The 19808-nt window shown below is 52.5% G+C and overlaps 1 protein-coding gene and 1 long non-coding RNA gene across 2 annotated transcripts; one reads left to right on the top strand and one right to left on the bottom strand.

Annotated features, from left to right (window-relative positions):
* Nucleotides 1–964: 964 nt before the first annotated feature.
* LHX1 (LIM homeobox 1) lies at nucleotides 965–7657 on the bottom strand. The gene is made up of 5 exons (XM_039885892.1): nucleotides 7066–7657; nucleotides 4999–5225; nucleotides 4624–4901; nucleotides 3144–3309; nucleotides 965–2767 (listed from the first exon to the last, which is right to left on the bottom strand). Exons 1-5 carry the CDS (start codon nucleotides 7233–7235, stop codon nucleotides 2388–2390), a joined length of 1221 nt encoding a protein of 406 aa, XP_039741826.1. The 5' UTR covers nucleotides 7236–7657; the 3' UTR covers nucleotides 965–2387.
* A 934-nt stretch (nucleotides 7658–8591) lies between these two features.
* On the top strand, nucleotides 8592–19318 carry LOC120620859 (uncharacterized). Its single transcript, XR_005658007.1, has 3 exons — nucleotides 8592–8845; nucleotides 11739–12230; nucleotides 17611–19318. It is a non-coding gene; the product is annotated as an uncharacterized LOC120620859 (long non-coding RNA).
* The last annotated feature ends 490 nt before the right edge of the window (nucleotides 19319–19808 follow it).

Genomic DNA, 19808 nt, shown 5'->3' with positions numbered 1-19808 from the left:
TTCTTGGCAGGAAAGATACACTTGGTGTATCTTAACAAGAAATGAAAACAACACTGGAAATTACATAACATTTAATGTAAAACCTTGATTTTTCAAAATGAAATAAATAACCCAGACTGAAATCAAGGTGATACGGAAAAAAAATTCTGGAACTCTAATAGCATCTGATATTAAACACACACATATTTCATAGTAGATAAAATATTTAAATTCCTTCCACGTTTAACAAAGGCTTTGAAGGAACTGAACTACTTTTCAAAACCTATTGGCAACTGTCAGTTAACATTTGATTTTTATATTGGTTATTTTTATTCATCTTTCAGAGAAATGTAATATATATCGGTGCCAGGCAAAATAGTTTTTCTTCTGGGGAACTTCAAATGTAACAAATATTATAAAACAACTAGTTCATATCATTTATGTGAAAGAGATTAAAGTATTTCATTTCTAGCAGTACTGTATGTACATTCATTTTACATTTCAAACCATCAAATTAGGGAAATGAAACTGAAAAGGACCAACTCTCTATATTCGTTGGTAACCGACATTCACAAGTCCAGTTTCCCATGTGCAGAGAGGAGAGAATGAGAGTGCATGGAATTTCACGTCTAATCGCAGACCGGGGCCACTCATTTTTAGCCATAAATTTGAATTCTATTTTGAATTCTACTTTACTTATCAGCAAACATCTCTTCAACTTTATTAGTTAAATCCACATAATGCAGATCTGTAGCTAATAACATCAGGAAGCTTGGTTGGCATTAGAAATGGGGTTCAACCACAGCCAAGGTAAAAAGATACCCCCATCTTGCCTTTCTTCCTTCTAGCTTCTGAGGGGTCATTCAGCTCCCAATCTTGCCTCCCTTCTAGTTCTTAAAACATTAAATAACACACCAATTATCTAAACATCAGATTTTCTATTTTTATTAAAAACTCACAAATTTATTCAACATGTTTTCTTTCATACAGTGAATGGTCTAATATGCACTGGAGGTCACACAAGCTTAGGTTTATCAGAACAATAAAAGACATATGAGAAATTTAATATATAAAGAAAAAAGTAGCAGCTGTTGACTGCATATTTGACCATAAAATTTAAATATTTTGGACTTTTATTTTAAAGACACAAAAATAAAACCTGTGTGAGTCTATATAAGTCATATTAACAATTCCATGAATGTTCAACAGGACTAAAAATTAGCAAAGATGTTTTTTTCTTAAATCTTGTAACACTTTTTTTTTTTTTAACACTTTCTCAGGTTGTGGTGCCAAGCACCTTTACAGTATTTGTGCTATAATTATCCTATTTGGCAAGTGTCTGAATATCGTGTTTTCTCTTTGCCTTGTGTAAACAACACCTTTTTACATACTAGCACAGTGAGCTGTGAGCCCTGCAAATCTGGCAAAACATCTACAGGAAAAAAAAAAATGAACAATTTTGGTTGATTGCTCAAAACGTTTTGTTTTTGAACAAGAGGTTTCAAAACAGGATATATTAGTAAAACACTGAACTCCTGAATTTAACATTATACGTAAACAGTTGACTGTTTTTAGTTCAATAGTCTTTTTTTTTTTTTAACTCTGTGTGTGTGAAGGTAGAATACTTTTCTTGTACAGCTGATATTCAAGTCATTTTTACTGAGAGGTCTGGCCGGAGACCATCTTATGCAGTGTGTCTGTGTGTATATCTGTGTGTGTAGAGCTTTGTGAAGGTAGAAGAGTTGATACTGAGGGCTTTACATTTAGAATTTTGCAATTTTGGTAAAAACAAAAAACAAAAAAACCCAGAGAGACAAAAAATATATGTATATAGTCCCACCTGATGCACAGCGGGTCGGCGTTTCTGAAGTTCTAAGAGTTTGTTGTCGCTGTTGCTGAACTCTGAGACGAACACTAACAGATTTCCCAGAGCCAGAACCGTTTCTGGCTGGCCAGGGAGCGCCGGGGCAGCTTCACCTCCCTCACCGGGCTTCGAGGGCAGCTTCCCTCCCCGCAGCTCCTGTTGTCACCCCTGGCTGTGAGCCCCTGCGGGCCGCTGTGGGTGTTTCTGTGCCGCCCGCCCACCAAAAGCACACGCCCGCGGTGTCTTTCCACGGATCCGGGTCCGGGTGGGAGGTGGGAGAGGTCTGCATTTCCCTTCGGGAACCCCAGTCCTGCACTTGCCAGTCAGCGCGCTCGGATCCCAGTCCTACCTCCAGGCAGATTTGGATCCTATTTCGTGTCCCCCTTTCCCATCCAGTCTCCCCAGACGGAAAATGGTCCCCAAGACTGGAGGATGGTGGTGGTGGGGTGACTTGCCTTTTATTTTTTTTTCTTTTTTTCTATTTTTCTTAAATAAAAGTTCATTTCTGTACAACGACGAACTCCGCGGACCGTGTGAGACCCCGCTACCACACGGCCGCCTCGTTTATTTCGGGGGGGTGGGACAGGTGGTTCCCATAGCTCGCCCCGCCGTTGACCGACAGAGACGAGAAGGGCGGGCTGGGCCCGAAGACCTCAGCCGACATCGAATGTAGAGGCCCAGGCAGGCTGGGCTCAGGGCTGGGCGAGTCCCCGGGGGGATGCGCCAGAATGTCGGTGAACCTCTGTGCCTCGCTCGACGGGTGGTGGCCGGGCAGCGGGTGCTCCAGGCCGCCCAGGGGCGTCCCAGATGGCCCGGACGACGGCACGAAGGGCAGGTCCACTGGCGTCTGAGCCTGCGAGGAAGGGGGTCCTTGCGGGAAGAAGTCGTAGTTGCCCCCAGGCCCGTAGTACTCGCTCTGGTAATCTGCGGAGCGTCGGAGAGTAGCATGTCAGAGCGGGGCCCTGGGTGGGGCAGGGTAGAAAGGGCAGGAAGGCGTGCTCGCCAGCCGACAGGGGAGGGCAACGCGGGGCACTCGCCGTTCGTGGGACTCCCCTGCAGGGCTGGAACCAGGGAAGAGGCTGGGTGCAAACACAGGAGCGGTTCCCTACCTGCCCACCCGCCTCAATCTAGTATGAGAATTCAGCCCTTGGTCTCTCTACCTTCCCCTTGACTTACTCCCCAGCCTTCGTCCATCAATCCATTTCTCTATAGAAAGCGAGAAGCGCCTCCCGCGCTGCCACCCGCTTCCAACGAAGCCAACCCTGGCCTGGCCGCGCCCTGCACGGGGCAGCACACCCACCTCCGTAGAAGGAGAAAGGTCCGTTGGGGATGAGCTCGCCCGGCTCCAGGCGGTCCACGAGCGGCCGCATCCGGCGCGGACTGCGGAAGAAGGCGTGGCGCCGGGCACCCAGCGCGCTTAGCTGCTTCATCCTCCGTTCTTTGGAGCGTCGGTTCTGGAACCAGACCTGAAGCACAAACGCCGCGGGGTGAGGCCACGAAGACCCCATCCACCACTTCGGGTACGCGGTACGGCGGGGTCCCTCACCCCTTCACCGCCTAGCTCTCAGCGCTCCGTGTGTGTGTGTGTGTGTGTGTGTGTGTGTGTGTGTGTGTGTGTGTTGTGTGGTGGGGGCGATTCTCAGAGCTGGACAGCGCAGGGAGACCTCTGAGCCAATGGTGAACAGGATTTCCGCCTAAGGGTCCTGGGCAAGACGACCAGCCCAACGAGAGGCAGTTGGAGTTTGTTTCTTACAATCACACTGTCATAGTTACAGCTTCTCGGGGACTGTACACATATACATTCAACCTCCCCAAGTAGTGTCAGACTCACGCAGCTTCCATTTCACGGTCTCTGGCAGTACCCTCCCCCGCATGATAGTGACGGAGAATTAAACAGCCTCCTGTTGACACTCAGTCTCCCAACCATAGTGACACCGAAATGCACAATCTCCTTTTCACACCCACGCAAATCTCCCAGTGTTGAAGATACTTATCCATAGCCTCTCACTCATAGTGACACAGACATGCAACCTCCCATTCACGTGTGCACAGGTTGGCACAGCCTTCCAGAGGCCAAAGAGCCTCCCACAGAGGGCAGCTTGCATACGTGTGCCCAAACACGCTCAGCCTCCCAGGCACATCCACCCACAGCCTCACGGAGCCTCCAGATACGATGAACCGGACACCTAACCTTGGGCTTGAGAATCGACCAGAATCACACGCAGTCGCAAATCCTCACAATGCCCACAAAGCTGCCGAGATGGCTGCCTCCCTTCCTCATCCCACCCTGGACTGCCAGAGGTACGGCTGACTCCGGCCGGATCACTTCAACCCAGGACGCCACACTTCTCTTCCGAGAGAAGTCTGTTCTGGAGCTTGTCTAACTGGGCAAGAAACCCACAAAGTCGGGGTTAGGGACGCAGAGGGAGATCACGTTGTGCAGAGCCAGGGAAACCGGTGGGCGGTGTAGAAACAAAGGGTCCCAACTCCAGCCGAGGTGTCTGACAATGTCCCCTCCTTCCAGCTTCCTGCTGAGTCCCCGTCCCCCTCGCCCTCCGCCACCACTATCACCTGAGCTGGACCGGGAAAAAGAAGAGACCTAGGGATTTTCAGATGCTCTACACATCAGGAGGCACTTCAAAGGTCGCGCGGGTAGGGATGTGTCTGTGCCTCTTCCCTCCCCCTCCGCCAGCCTCCGCAAACTCGCTCCACTGCTGGAAGCTGGCCCGGAGGAGCCGTGTGGGTCTCGGGGGAACTGAGTGGCAGGCCGGGGCCCTGACCTGGATGACGCGCATGTTGAGGCCAGTTTCCTGAGCCAGCTGCTCGCGGATGTGGCGCGTGGGCTTGGGCGTCGCGGCAAAGGCGGCCTTCAGCGTCTCCAGCTGCTTGGCTTTGATGGTGGTGCGCGGCCCCCGCCGCTTGGCGCCCAGGTTCTGGTCGTCATTCTCGTTGCTGCCCCCTTCCTTGTCTGATACGTTGGCGCTTTCCGAGTCCTTGGCGTCGTCCTGCGACGGGTCTTGGGAGTCCGGAGACAAACTGGGGTCACTGCCCGTGGTGGCTGGAGAGAAGGAAGGTACAGGTGAAGAGCGGCCTTGGTGAGCCTTCTTCCCCCAGGACCCGCCCGCCCCTAGCGAGCGGGAAAACTGGGGCCTCACCCGAATGGAGGCTGTTCTCTTTGGCGACACTGCTGTTGCTTAGGTAATCCTCTTTGCAGACGAACTTGTTCTCGTCGATGATGTAGAGCTCCTCGCCGGTGGAGAGCTGCTTGTTACACATCATGCAGGTGAAGCAGTTTAGATGAAACACTTTGCTCCTCGCTCTCCGCACCAGGTCGCTAGGGGAGATGCCCTGCGCGCAGCCTGCGCATTTGGTACCGAAACACCTGCAGATGGAGGGTTGGTGAGGATCAGGGAGAGACAGAGGCAGAGAGAAAGAAGAGGGAGAAAAAAGAAGCAGAAAGTGGAGGAAGGAGAAGAGGAAAGGGAAAATGAGTCAGAGCGCGCCAAAAAGAAAGAGGCAGAATGCCGATCAAGTGGGCAAGAAGACAGGAAGAAAGTGCGGGCACCATGAAAAGTCAAGGAGGCGATACACAAGGTTAAAGTGAGAGAGCGAGGGGCCCAAGCTGCCCCCACCTCTAACCTCACACCCAGTGTTGTCCCAGAGGAATAAAAGCGCTGCCGAAGAAGGCAGCAAGGCGTTGGATGGGAAGTGGGAGAGAGGCACTTATTTTCCGATTAGATTCAGAAAACAGTCAAATTCGAACTAGAGTTCCACATAAACGCGTCCCAAGCCCTGCTTTTCTCTTTCTAGTGACGCCTCTCTTTTACCGCAAAAGGACCCGCGCGGCAGGCTGGGCTCTGGCAAGGTCCAGTCCCGCGGCGAGTAAACAGCACGGAGAACCCAGACTGCCGCAGCTGGACCGCCGCCACGTTCAAACCCCAAACCCCGCAGGTCGACGCAAGCTTGGCGCCAGGCTTTGCTGGAGAGCCATGCCTCTGGGCCCCACTGGCATCCCGCGCGGTTTGCCGCTCCCTAGCTCGGCTTCAGCCAGTACCAGGAAAACCGGATGAGGCCTGCGAAGGCTCAGAAGCTCAACCTGCGCTTTTTCTCGGCAATACCAGCCTACCGAGCTGTTTGCTCCCTAGTCCCTCACAACCAGAGCCACACGTCGAGGAGCGGCATTGGGACAGGTGGCTTTGAACCCCCACCTTAACTTTCAGTTTGATCTGTAACCACAACTCAGAAAAGCAGAAACCAAGTCAGCCCAGTTAACTGGGAGATTTCAAACTCTCACAAGGGAATTACAATTTGCATCTGCTCTTGTTCTTCTCTGTTGACTTGCATGTAGTGTGGATTTAGTGGTAAGATAGCGAGTTTAAGGGAATACAATTAAAATGCTAAATGGAGGAGGGGCATCAGGAGAAACTCGGCTTTTGCTTGGGTTTCAGCAAGGAAGTGGCTGAGGATGGCCGGCAGGGCCTGAGAGCGCGGAACCGTGCCTCAGAGCCAGAAGTCCGTGTTGAACGGAGGCCCAACCTCCCTCCAACCCCGTTGCACGGGGGAAGCAAGGGAAAAGGTCTTCAAGGAGGTTGTGGCCTCGGGGCATTTCACTGGCACCGTGTGCCAGTTTGCTCACGCCGGTGCTTGGAGGCCGGTTGGGGTTTGGGGAACACCCGGGATGTGCAGGATAGGCATCAGAGCCGAGCTCTTCTCTGTCGCTGCCTAGGCAGGCGACTCGGGCACTCCATGCAAAACGCTCCGCGGTTCCCGCCAAGACCCTTTGGAGACGAAAAGGCAGTGGCATGGAGCTACCCCGGGCTTCTAAGCTCAGCTTGGATGGCCAGCAACCCAGGAGGCCCGGAGAACGCAGTTGCTGGAGAGCTCCCCGCACGGGGAAAGACCGGTACCGGGACTACGACTCATGAGGCTGTGCTGCCTCTCTCCAAGCTTGGAGGGGCTTCTGGTCCGAGGCGCACTCAGACCCTTCTTTCCCACGCATGTGCAGCCAAGCCTGTACCCACAATTTCCAGGACGCGAGCAGAGCTGCGTCCCAGGCGCCCAGCGCGCCAGCTGGCGAAGAGGCGGGCGCCGTGGGACTTGGCTGCTTTCTCCAAAGGCAGCTCCTAACTCGGCGGCTGCGGCCACGCTGACCTCTGATCCGTAGCTGGCCGGGAAGGGCCCGCGGGGAGGGAACAGTATAGGTGCTCCAGGGAAGTACTCACCGGAAGAAGTCGTTCTTGCAGTAGAGCTTGCCTTCCCGGGAGAAGCACTTCTCGGTCAGGTTGCATTTACATTCGCAGCACTGAACGCACTTAACGTGCCAGGCCCTGTCCAGCACGTTCAAGAGGAAGCGGTCCAGTATGGGCCTTTTGCAGCCGGCACAGTGCACCATGGTCTTTGGTTTGGTTGGGTGAGGCCCGGAGAGAGAAGAGCAGGTAGAGCCGAGGGGATGACTCCCGAAGACGATCGGCAGTAGCCTCCCAGCCCCTCCAAAAAGAGGGAACACACTCGGCGGTGCAAGCCAAAACCCACACCAGGAAATCAAAAGAAGGGGAAACGAGGCAAATGGGGGCGGGGTGCTCCTTGGTGGTGTGCAGCCCTGGAGTCCCAGGGCCGCGGGGCACAGCAGCGCCGCAGCAGCTCCTGGGGCGTGGAAAAGAGTCTCAGGCGGGCGCGAAAGCGACTCTTCTGCCCAGAGCCCGGGAAGGAGTGAAGGTCACCGAGAACGGTGACGGGAACGGAAATAAATAAATAAAACGGAGACCGAGAAGGAAGAGGACGACGCGGCGAGCTCGGGCTGCAGGGAAAGAGCCGCTGAGTTCTCTCGGGCTTGAGGTAGAGCTGTCAGAAGTCAAAGTGCATCTGCTTTTGTCGGGGTATGAGGGCGGGTGTGTGTGTGCCTGGCTGCCCGCCACCGGGATTTCCTCTCCTCTTTTTATAAAAGAAAAGAACAAAATGAGTAGAGAAGCTTTGGATCCTAAACTGCCGGCATCGCGCAGCGGGTTGGGACGCACTGGGCGCCCGCTGTGGGCCGAGGGAAGGGGCGGGGGCAGGCCGAGGGGGAGAGAGGGAGGGGAGGGCAGGAGTAAGATCTCGTTGTTGACTGTTTTTGTTGCTTAGGTTTCCCCCCTTTTGGAGACGTGTTTGTGTCAATGGAGATAGGAGAGGGACAACTCCGGGCGGACGCAGCCAGACGCACTCGCTCGCTCCCCACCGCCCCAACCCCGTCACCTGGCCCGTGGCCTGCCAGGCGGCCTCCGTGTTCTCGGGACCGCCCTCCCTGCGGTTGGACTCCTTCGGGGAGATGATACTGGCTGGCTCCTCACCGCGCCTGGCCGTGCATCGTGGCTCCAGTCACAATTCGCGGCCGCCTCGGCGCGGTGCCCCGCATCGCTGGCCCACACTTCGGCTGCTTGCGTCCAACCCCACAGTTGCTCGACTTTCTTTTCTTTTCCTTTTCCCCTCTTTTTTCGTTGTGGTGGCAAATCTGGGTTTCCTTTCTAGCCTCTTTCTTTCCTTCCTTTTTTTTTCTTTTGCAGCGGGAGGAGTCAGGAGGAGGGGGAGTAGCTTGGAGAGCTTTTAAAAACGTCCTGGCGCAGTGGCTAGAGTTCTGTGGGGCGGGAGCAGCTCGGCACCGGCCGTCGCTGTCGCCGCCCGGGCCGCGGTTCGTTGCTGGCTCTCTCTGGACAAGCGTCCCTCTATCCCCGGTCTCCTGGCCCAGTCCGCCGCCCCGGCGCGTCTCTCCCCAGCTCCGGCGGCTCGGTCACTGCTCCTGGCTGTTGGCTGAGCTCTGGAAGCCCCCTCGCCTTAATGCAGCGCCCGCCGACGTCACGGAGGCCTACGACCAATCAGCGGCTCGCGGTCCCTCTGTAAACCATTCTGCATCCCCCGGCCGGGGAGAGTGCGGGGAGACCGCGTTTAGAGGATCAGTGGCAACCGCAACCGCGGCCCCGCGCGGTGCGGGCGGCGGGTCGCGAAGTGCCTGGGCCCCCTCCTGTTCTGGTAAGGCGCTGGTTTCGACGGGAGGGACTGAGAGAACGCGGGAGTAGGCTCAGGCGGAGGGCAGAGTTTTGCTAGAAGGTGGGAGTAATCCAATCAAGCCTTGTTGAAGGTTGGGGTGCAGTTGGGTCCGGGAGCCCTGGCGGCCTTGGTGCACTGTTTGGCTTTGCAATACATTGGGTGTTGCTTTTCCTCCCTTCTTCTTGCTTTCTTGGCCTAGAAGTTTGCCCGAGCCCAGCGCGCGACTTTGGAGGAGTGGTGGAGGGAGGGCACTTGGCAGCAGGATCTCCCTCCTCCGGCTCTTCCTTCTGTACCCCCTCCCCTAATTCATCCAAAGTCTACAAGGTCCCGGTCTCTGGGAGATCTGGGTGTCCGTTTCCCGCAGCGCGGTCTTGGAAAGTTGATTCCGGCGGTTTCCTGGTGGGGGCGGGGGAGACCGGAGGCGCGGCGCCCGCCGGGGAGGGGGAAAGGAGTGGGTGGGGAAGCACCTCGGGTGAGGAGTTGCAACCCTGTTGAGAAGTTGTGAGGAAGCTGTGATCCGGAGACACCTTTTACTTAAAAACAAAACAAAACAAAACAAAAAAACAAGCAATCAGGCGGAAAAACGCCGAGTCCAGCGCCGGCTGGGGGGATGGTGGAATTGGCGGTGGAAAGGGGGACGTGCCGGGGTCTCCACAGAGAGGCAGCAGTGTTTTGGGGTGGGCAGGGCACGGGTAGAGTGGGCCTGGCTTCCGGTCCTCCCCTTTTCCAGGCCGCAGGCTGGCACCAATTTCGCCAGACAACCGCCGACTGTGCACATTCTCTGTAGTTCACTCCCAGGGAGCCCATACCTCCCTAATTTCGCCTGGAGTATAAACTCGGGACCACTGCCCATGGGGGCGGATTACCCCGGACGTGGGGGTCGTGTCTGGGTCCTGAAAGCCTTAGCCTCGAAGAGTCACTCTAGTTCTCTGGCCCATACCAATTAAATACCAAATTCCGTTTAGACAGCACTATTTCTATGCTTACCCATAGAAAGTTGGAAGCTAGCATGGCTAGGCAGTCCTGCTCTTTTGCTATTCGTTTTTGTTTTCTGGGAGAGGGAGTGCTAGGAAAGCGTATTTGGCCCTAGCGTGGAAGGAACTAAGTATGGGCAGCCAGTTGGGTCTAACTGGTGTTTGGGGATTGGCCTTTTGATCCCACTACCTGTATGGGGCTCGGACATCACACACAGAGCCTGGGGCTAACTTGGGGATAATGCGCGCTGAAACTCCCTTGCACTGAGCCTGGGTGGGCAGAGAATCTAGCCCTCTGCAAACAGAATACCCTCTTCGGACGAATCGGGAAACCGCTACGGAGAATTTGGTTTGTGTTTCTGTGGGACTGTGGTTTTAGGGTTCTGCCAACGCCCATTTCCTGCCTTCAAGACTCCGCTCGTAATGCCCTGCAACCCCGGGGCCTGCCGACACTCCCGCCTTGCCGTCCGCATCACCTTGTGATTGGAAGGCAAAGCCCAGTCCCGCCGAGAGCCCCTTTGGCGCTCCTCATATCCTGACCGCTGGGTGCGGGACCTCTAATGCTTCACGGTACCCTCTCCACACGGACACCTGGGCTCGGCTCCCGGTTGCGGGGAGGGAGGTGTTGGGACTGGTTATCTCTTTCGAATCAGCCCCCTCAATGAGTCTCTCCCAGGCTGGCGCTCAGGGCAAGGCTGGGAATGGAAAGGCGGTTCTCCAACCTAGCAGGCCAGCTTCGAGGGCTCAGACTTGGCTTTGTGCTCCTCCTGCGGACCCGACACTTCCAGAAACAAGCCGACCCGTACCTGGTACTCCAGGACCCGGGGAGACACTAATTGCTGCGCAGCGCGGGGTCCTCGCCTCCTCTATCAGGACCCGAGGAGCCTCCCCAGCTCTCTGCGCTGAGTGAGGTCCGCGGGGAGAGGCTGGTCCAGTCCAGAGGACTCCACGCTCCTCCCTCCTCCAGCTGTCTCGGTTCTTGCCGCTAGCGCCCTCGACCCAACCGCCTTTCTGGAATCTATAGGGGACCCTGTCCCGAGGGCCTCGCCCTCGCCCCTGCCCCAGCTGGGCTTCTTCTCATGCAAAGCAGAGGGGCCATGGGGGTGGGGGGCATTCGGCGGGGGACTTACGGGGTGACAGCTGGACTCGGCTGCCGACCCCTCCTGAACCGAAGGCCCGCCGCCTTCTTTTGGGTGGGCAGGAGTAGGTCGCTGCACGCCCTTGGGAGGTGCAGGGACCTTGGGATGTCAATGTGGGGGAAAGAGCACCCCTCCCTGCAGGCGCAACAAAGCAGTAGAGGAGTTGAGGGCGAGGACAGGATGTGGGCTCTGGGGCATCGCGGGCTCTGCTTGTCTCCTTGTCCAGATGGCTCAATAAACAGATTCGCGGGACGAACCCCGCATCTACTAGGAGATCCGAGAGCGCAACTCTACGCGCGCCTCCTGGCTCCTGATTCTAGGTTTAAAGTCCACATTTAACACCTTCACGGTGACAGCACACTAGATTAATGTTTTTTTAGTTTCCACTGAGTTTTTATTTTAAAATGTAATCGCTCTCAGGGACATGGAGAGAAAACTACCAGGCTTTCCTAATTTCCCGGCTCCCAAGTCTCTCAGCTCAGCATTTAAACCAATGTCTGCTCCGTGAGGAGCACTAACCTTCCCTCCTCACCTTCACTGCCAGCTACTGCTTGCATCCTGAAGTGCACAAGCACTTCCCTACCTAATACCCTACAAGTCACACAGACCCATAACCACGCACATGGTCCCAGGACATGTAAATTCTGGATGCGGTGATCCTCAGTGGCTTCAGAATCCTCTCCACCTCATCCCCAGATACTCTTGGAAAAGGCCCCAGAAGGCCCAGGAAGGGGCTTTCACATTTTAGGTTTCTCTTCGCAGAGGCGCCTTGAGGATCAGCCCCTGAGGAAGGATCCTGCAGGGAAACTGGGGACGAAGGGGGTTCTGCTAGCCCTCCCCAGATGCCCTGCACTTTGGGGGCTGAATGCGCCCCCTCCTGCACCTCCTTTCTCCTCGAAGTCTCCTTGGTTCCGAGCCCCACCTCAGCTCACTCCCCGATGTTCCCAAGTGGCTCCCGCGGCCCAAAGACTGGAGCATGCTCTGCAGGGTCACTGCTGTTGATCCCCCGAGAACAGCAAGCACTTTCCTGCTTACCGACCGCGCTCCTGTCCATCCCACAACCTTAAGAAACAAGTAGAGAGGCCTCAAAAGGAGGCACCTGAGGCAGAGTGGACTCTCGGTGGTTACCTGCACCTGGCCGCAGGAACGGAGTGCGACCAGACATGCGGGGCCAGGAAGAGGGAGCGGGAAGCAAGCTGGGCGCATCCTGGATCCTGCGGGTCATGGAGGCCACACAAACTCCGCATGGACTCGGTAAGGATGCCTGCCCACGCAACACAGGAAACTTTGGCCAGGGTCCCTCGGATCTGATCTGACTTCTCCACATTTTCCTTTCTCTCTTGTTCACTCCTTCCTCGAGTTGTCTTCATTTCACTTCATTGCGCTCTCCTGGAAATGACCTACTTGTGTGCAGCACTTTACAGTTTACAGCACTATGTCCCCTGAACCACATAGTAAGAGGGGGGATCGGTATTATCTTTCTTTTCCAGGGAAGAAACCCAAATTAGAGGGTTTGCTCGAGATCCCTCAGTGCACTATTGAAAGAGAGAAGTGCGTGGGGTGGTGGTGGGGGAGTGCTTATCACATTGTCCCATCCTATGTCTTCTGAAGTGGGGGTAGAGAGTGGGTTGGGGGACTCCAAGGCCAGGAAAGGGCAGCATCCGTCTGGGGCTCCACGGTGTGTGCTTGGGCTGGGTAAACAATACTGGCTTCCCACGAGGGCTGGAGGGACCCTGGGCATGGAGGGGGGAGCGAAGTGGAGCGTGGTGATATCAGATGCAAGTTGGCTCCGCACCTCGGAGCTAAGACAGGACGCTGATCCTCTCGGACAGGAGAAGGGGAACAGAAGGCAGGAGAGAGATGGGTGGGGGGAGAGTAGTGAGGAGGGACAGGAACCCAGAATAAGGGCAGAAAATCAGAGAAAAGAAGACAGGAATGCAGAAAAGTATGTAGGGATAAAAGAATCAAAGGAGCTGGGGGAATGCATAGAGGAGTAGAGAGGGGGGGAAAAAGGGGAGGGAAGAAGACCCAGAAAGATACCCAGGAGACAAAAAAAAAAAAAAAGAAAGAAAGAAAAGGCGGCCGTGGAGAGGCGCCTGAGCCAAGGACCCTGCAGGCAGCAGACAGGACTCGAGGGTGCGCGGGTATGTGACAGGCGTATTCATAGGCGAGGGGGAAAAGGAGGCAACGAGTTTGGTGGGAGACTCAGCGCACTCGGCCCGTGGAAAAGCATGTGAGCAGCTCTGGGCAGGAATCCAACAAATAAATAAAACGTCTAAGACGGCATGACAACAATGTGTATTTGGGTGCGTGCCCGTGTTTCCTCTGTCTGAACACACACTCACACCCGGTAAGGAAGACAAACGGGGCTCATGCCTTCCAGTAATTAATCCTCTCACTAATTGACTCTCTCCCCTTACCTAATGGTGGCGGCCACTGCCGATATCTGGAGAGATATCAAGTGGATAGAGGGGGAGGGAGGGGATGAAGAGACCCCCAAAGATAACCACCTTTGGGACAGGGATTGAGTTTTTTCTGGACTTGGCAGCTCTAAGCAGCCACCCCCCCGCCTCCTTTGGGTGGCAGATAACCACCTTTGGGACAGGGATTGAGTTTTTTCTGGACTTGGCAGCTCTAAGCAGCCACCCCCCCGCCTCCTTTGGGTGGCAGAGTTCAACAGATGTTGCTGCCTCACCAGCCCCTCTATGTTTGCATCAATAAAGATCTCAGATTAGGGGTGGCCAGGAGCCCTCCACACACACACTGAGGCCCTTCATCAATCTCAGAGGCTGAAAGCCACCCACTGCCCCTCTGCTGGACATTTCCTACCTTTAGGCAACACCAAATTTCCTTCCCCTCCAAGGAGCCTAGACTCTGTCCCCCTTCTTTAAGATACTATTTAGTTTTCCTAGGACCTGGGATGTGTCCTGCAGGCCTGAGTAGAGCAGGAGAGGAGGTTTTGAATAAGTTGAGAAGCAGACTTGAGTAGATGGAGAGAGGGAGCAGTGGGAGGGATGAGATCAGGGCAAGGATGGGAAGAGACAAACCTACCCAGACAGGAGTAGAGAGAGATGGAATACACACCTGGTAAGAGTGAGGCCTCTGGGGACAGAAGAGAAAAAGGTAGGCATATGCATCGTGGGAGAGGGCAAGGCAATGACCATGTCTCTGTGACCATGTGAGTCAGGGGGATAGTTCTATCTGTGTGAGCATGGGGAGGGGCTCCTCTTATTTCCCCCACAGTATCCTCAGTTTTCAGGACTGGGGAAGAGGCAGGGGAGAGAGCGTTGGGCTTGGATAGACAGACCCTTGGTAGCTGAATAGGCTGGAAGGGTCCCAAGGCTCACAGGCTCTGATGATGCAGATTTGAGGCTTAGGTTTGGGTGGTGAATGTCAACTCTCACTTCTTGGAGGTGGCAGCTTTTCTCTGTTGGCCCCCTCAGAGGCTAAATAAATAATTGCTGAGATCTATAAACCGCCCAGCCTAGGGGGAGGAAAGAGGTGGGAAGGACAGCTACCCAGGAAAAAAATCCATTCCCCCCACCCCACTAAACACATTCTTAATTGTCCCTTGGGAACATTTGTACATTTGACCAAAGCAAATCCCCAAGCAGTAACAGCAAAATTCGTCATAGGGACTGGTAGTCCAGAGAGAGTTGGGAATCTGGGGTCTGGAGAAGGAGGAGGTGGGGAGAGATGGTGGACGTGTTTGAGAAGGTGAGAAACTTGGCTCTTCTCTCCCTGTCTCTGTCATGCTTTAGAAAGAAAGTGGGCAAGAGGAATAAAGTTCCGGAAGAAAGAAAGAGAAGGGCATATAAAAGGCAAATCCAAACCAGAAAGGAAAGAAAGTGAAGAAGAAAGAAAAAGGCGGGGAGGGGGAAGAGATGACAATAAAAAAGGGTGAAGGCGGCCCCAGGAGGCCAGGCCTCGTCCCAGACCATCCGTCTTCATTGTCTCCGTGTGTGCAAAGGCAACTCCGGCATAAGGAAAAGCCACTATTGGAGCTGCGGCTTTATTTTATATCCTATACATCAGGAGGGAGGCAAAGCTTTATTTTCGCCAAGAGACAGATATTTTATTTCTCTCTTACGGTTTTATGTGTGAGAGATGTCAGGTTGCCACAATGGATGGCTAATGCATAGGCAAGAGGAAGCCGTGTTGGCATGCTGTGTGTCATGGGGTCTTGGGGGGGTGAGCGGGCCTGGGATTTAGGGCTGATGGGACACTCTGGGGGATTTCTGCTAAAACATCTCTCTTCATAAATCCAGAAGCATGGTCAGCTCAACAGGGAGAAGAAGGAGTTTTAGAGGGAAAAGAGTTGGGCTTAGTAATAAACGAACACACAAAGGAACCGCTTACCTTCCAACAGGCTCGGGCAACCGGGGCAAGGCGGCCCTATGGAAACGCACAGATTTCACATCCAAACAAACACTAGCCTTTCACAGGGAAGTATTTTTCTGCAGAACTCAATGTCATTTTACTTCCTTTCCCCATTTTATATTTTTTCACCTCCCCCCACCATTTCATCAGAAATCTTTTTTCACCTCCTCAGAGCCTTGGGGGGAAAGAGCTATTAATTTGCAAATCATCCGATCTGTGAAAGGATTGAGATGCCTGTTTGTCACCGCTAAATCCAATGTCTTGAGTGGACACACACATGCACACATGAGCCTATCGTGCTGTGAATCCTGGGGGCATAGGTGCCAGATTTGAATCCAAGAAAAGCACGCCCCCCCACCCCCCGCAACTGAATAATGTTCCTATTTTTAAACCTGGAGAAAAGAGGGAAGATGAGGGGACAAAAACACAGAGAGGGAAGTGAGGGAAGTATGTTAATGAACGCGTTCCATTCAGGACTTAGACTGATTTCTCCCACTCCCATCCTCCCCAAACCATTTCTTATGAGAGTTGTTTTATTTGTTTTCATGAGCTACTCTTGTAATTTTTTGATTTCTTTGTTTATATCCACTGTGGAGCAAAAAGGTGACCATGCTCTTTCCCTCTTTTCAGAGGATCAGAGGCGACACAGGATCTTCGGACAATGAACGTGGGGACCTGGGCACACTGTCCTTAGCTATGGCCTTTGGAGAAGACATTTAACCTTCTGGGCCTCAGTGTCCCCATCTGTAATACGAGGGGATTGGGCTAAATGGTTGCTAAGGTCCCTCCAGCTCCAACCTCCTCTGGCTGAAGGAGATAATGTGTGAAAACACTTTGTGAACGCTAAAGCCAGACGAATGCCGAATGCCGGGGATTATTATTATGATTCTAATCAATCCTCTTTTCTCCACATGGATCTTGGCTGTTTAGCACCAGCAAGCAGGCTAAAGAGGGCCGAAAGCAAGAAAGCTTAGTGGAGATAGAAAAGCTCTGTGGCATGGACATAAACCCTGCATCTCTAGAAACATTCTGTCTCTGTGTGGCCCCCAGGCCTGGTGGGAATGGGGAAGCAGAGGCAGCCTAACTTGGTCAAACCCATTTCAGTCTACATGGAGGCAGAGAGTATATTTCTTCCAAAGCATTGCTTGTCTCCAACTGACTGACAGAGGAACCTGATGTCAAGGCGATTTGCAATTGTTTTTTTCCAGGAAGAAAGGAAAAACAAGGTGTAGTTGATTAGCAAGTTAATTATTTCAGTACCCCAAGGGTTCCAGTGTGGTGGTAAGTTGTCCAGCCCTGGTGTAATTTCACAGTCCATGCATTTCCTTGTAAGCACCTGGGGTGCCCGGGTCTGTCTCTCTCCATCTACCTGCCTTATGTCTTCCTGATACACCTGGGGAGATGAGTAGGGCCTGGGGTGGTAGATGGTGCAGTTATATATTTGGCCTAGGCTGCGGGTTGGGAGACCAGACAGAGAACAGGGTGGAGGAAGCTTCTACCTCCACCGAGTGTTTAATCATCTGGCCTTTCTTTCTTTCTTTTTTTTTAAATTTTTTATTTAATAAAAATAATGAGGCAAGTTGTCAGAAAGTGGAGCTGTTGTGCGGTAATTTTCCCAGACTTAGCATGGAAGAAACTGGGTTTGAGAGGCCTTCTTCGCTTTTGCCTCCTCCTAGCCCTGGCCAGCTCTTCAGTGCTCATATCTGCTTTCCCAACTCTGGCCACCACTTGATCTGCAGCAGACTCCTCCAGTCTGACTTCAAGATCTGATTTCCCCTTGGGGGAGGGGAGGGAGGTTGGTGTGGTCAAACGCACACCTCCCTCAGAGAGATAAGTTGGGGATGTGAACATTAGCCTCAGAATTAACAGCTTTTGCTGCTCTCTCCTCTCTGGGCTGGTAGGACCAGCCCCCTGCCGCTCCTCCTGAGGTAGATGAAGGGAGGGCTCAGCAGTTTACTTAAGAGTGGTCCCATCTGCTCAGACTGGCCTTTCATAAGGGGAGGGATTTATGCAGTGTCCTTGTGCACAGACCTGGGATTTGCCTGAAAACCTTGGGCCTCTGAGAATATTACCGAACGCTAAAACGTTCAGCCACGGAGATGATTCATGATTCGTCTGCACGGGCTGGTTGTATAGGAGCGTGTGGGGGGTGTGTGTGTGTTGGCGAGGGGCACACACATTGATGGGTGCTTGTCACCATTCTTACTTCTAATCCAAACATTAGGAAACTTTTTTTTTTTCTATGTTCACTCAGGAGACACAGTACATGGCACCAGGCTCTGGAGAGCCAACTTCCTGACTCGAGCGGTGTGAAGATGATACAATACTCTTTGGTGCTGGTGTGCAGCTGTCCCCCAAGCAGGCTGGCTGATATCCCTGTTGGTGGAGAGGGGCCGAGGGCTGTCTGGAAAGGTAGTTCTGATGACTACTTCATTGCAGAGGATTTGGGGAGTGGAGGTGGGTCCAATTGTTGTTCCAATTATACATGGCCATGTTCAGTCTTTCCCTCAGAGGCCTCAGGGGTCTCAGTAGGATAGATTTAGAGAAACTTAGAGTGTAGGAAGGCAGGTGTAGGAAGTTCTTTGTCTCAACCTTGATACTGCCATGCCCAAATGAAGCCCAGTGGTGGTAAAAAAATAGATCCTAGAGAGCAGAGCTTTGAGGTTCCATGTGGGGTCTTGGCCCTGGCTCCTGGGAGACTAAGAAGTCCTTTCTTTGCAAGTTTCGGGAAGACCTACAGGTGCCATTTATTCAACAGCCTTGAGAAGTAAGTGCAACCGCTTCCACTGCCCAGTAGCTGGTAAGGGAGCATTTTAAGCTTGTAGGACCCTCATTTATGGTTCTACCATTTTCTTGTTCATGTTCAAGTTTAGACTTATAGATGAAAATCTCAGCCTTCCCAGCTCTTGACTTTTTCTTCTCTCTCAGGCCATTCATGATTTAGCCAACATTCTAGGCCATTGGCCAGCACACATTTGAAAGGTGAGCAGACAGGCCTGTAAACGACGTGCGAAGCTGTTCTCATTTTGGGCTCAAGAGAGGATACAGCTTCCCCTTAAAAAAGAGAAGCAGGGAACCACTTCTATGAATCTTTTAATGAAGGATTTACTACTAATTTGATAAGTTCAATGCTCTTTTTACTCATTCTGAATGAATAACTTTGTCAGTCAACCGAAGGGTGTGCAGAACCTATAAAAAATGCTTCTTTTGGTCTCCCTGTTTTAACACATGCTGGGGCTTGGGCTTGCCTCTGACAGACTGGGGAGGAGTAGAAACATTCCAGAGACCAGGTCTTAGAGTGTTATCTCTTCTCCCACCCCAAATCCTCACCCTCCATTTTATCTCTCTTAAATACAAATGCCGGGACCTCCTAGGGAAGTGTGAAGGGATGGGTTTTAATCAGATTTGGGGAAGGAAGGGGAATAAGTTGAGCCCAAAGAAAGAGGGGAACAGTTGGAATTTTTAGATGTCACTACTCTGTTACACTTCTTATGTGTTGTATATCTTACAAATTATGCATTTGTTGCAGTAATCTACAGTGTATATGTGACATTTGCCAAATGCTGCTTGGCCAAAACAATGTTAAATAAAATTGTAAGAAATGCTACCAAGGCCTTGCATGCGTTATTTAATTCTATCGATAAACAATGTTAATGTGTAGCATCTCAGTTGGCACAATAATCATGTTTCATTTATATATGCCGAGATATTTAAGCATGAAAGATACAGTTTTCCAACACATATATTTCCCAATGATTACTTAGGAGAAATGTGATAGAAATAGCAGAAACCTTTTCTTTCTCCACATAAACTTGCACCCTGCATGCCCAGACTGCCAGTCACACACATTCAAATGGCCAGCCAGCCCCATACATATTGTCATGTAAGTGTAAATTCTGTAAACATAGATTCAGCTTTATGTACCTGTACACAATTACAGACACATATACCAGCATTTTAGAATCTTTGGTACATTTATATATATTTTCTCACACACCAACGCTGCTGCATAGATGGATGGTGACATGAACGCGCATACCATCCCACATGTGGGTATTTATATGTACACATGTAAGTGTTCTCACTGCGAGTGCAGATGTACCTGAAAAACGGGTACCCACATGCAGGAGAATCTTCTGCACAGACTCCTACATAAGTGTGCATCTATGTGCCTGTGCACATTTGCACACACACTCCTGCACCCCTGCTCTGGGGCATACATTGACACTCCACAAGCCAAGGTGCAACAGCTGCCCTCTTACTCTCGGAGGCTCCAGACCTGGTGGACAGTATCTGAATTGAGTGTGTGCCCTGTGCGAGCCCTGAGGCTTTCAAGATGGGAGGCCACGAGGAGCAGAGTCAAGATGCCAGCCTGCCTGGCCTTTAATAAAAATAATATGAAAATGTGGGGGTCGGGTCGCTGATCTCTGCAGACAGAACTGCTTTCGAAAG

This window comes from Pteropus medius, unplaced genomic scaffold, assembly GCF_902729225.1.
Source record: "Pteropus medius unplaced genomic scaffold, Ma_sr-lr_union100, whole genome shotgun sequence".
Classification (NCBI taxonomy): domain Eukaryota; kingdom Metazoa; phylum Chordata; class Mammalia; order Chiroptera; family Pteropodidae; genus Pteropus; species Pteropus medius.
The sequence above is the reverse complement of the archived record's forward strand: the minus strand, read 5'-3'. Positions and strand labels throughout refer to the sequence as shown.

Bases quoted from the DNA above. Each gene is read 5' to 3' on its own strand.
- LHX1 (XM_039885892.1), bottom strand. From the start codon at position 7,235: ATGGTGCACTGTGCCGGCTGCAAAAGGCCCATACTGGACCGCTTCCTC. The intron at 5,226-7,065 runs GTGAGTACTTCC...CTCCATCTGCAG, and splicing joins TGCAAGAACGACTTCTTCCG to GTGTTTCGGTACCAAATGCG. The intron at 4,902-4,998 runs GTGAGGCCCCAG...CCTTCTCTCCAG, and splicing joins AGAGAACAGCCTCCATTCGG to CCACCACGGGCAGTGACCCC.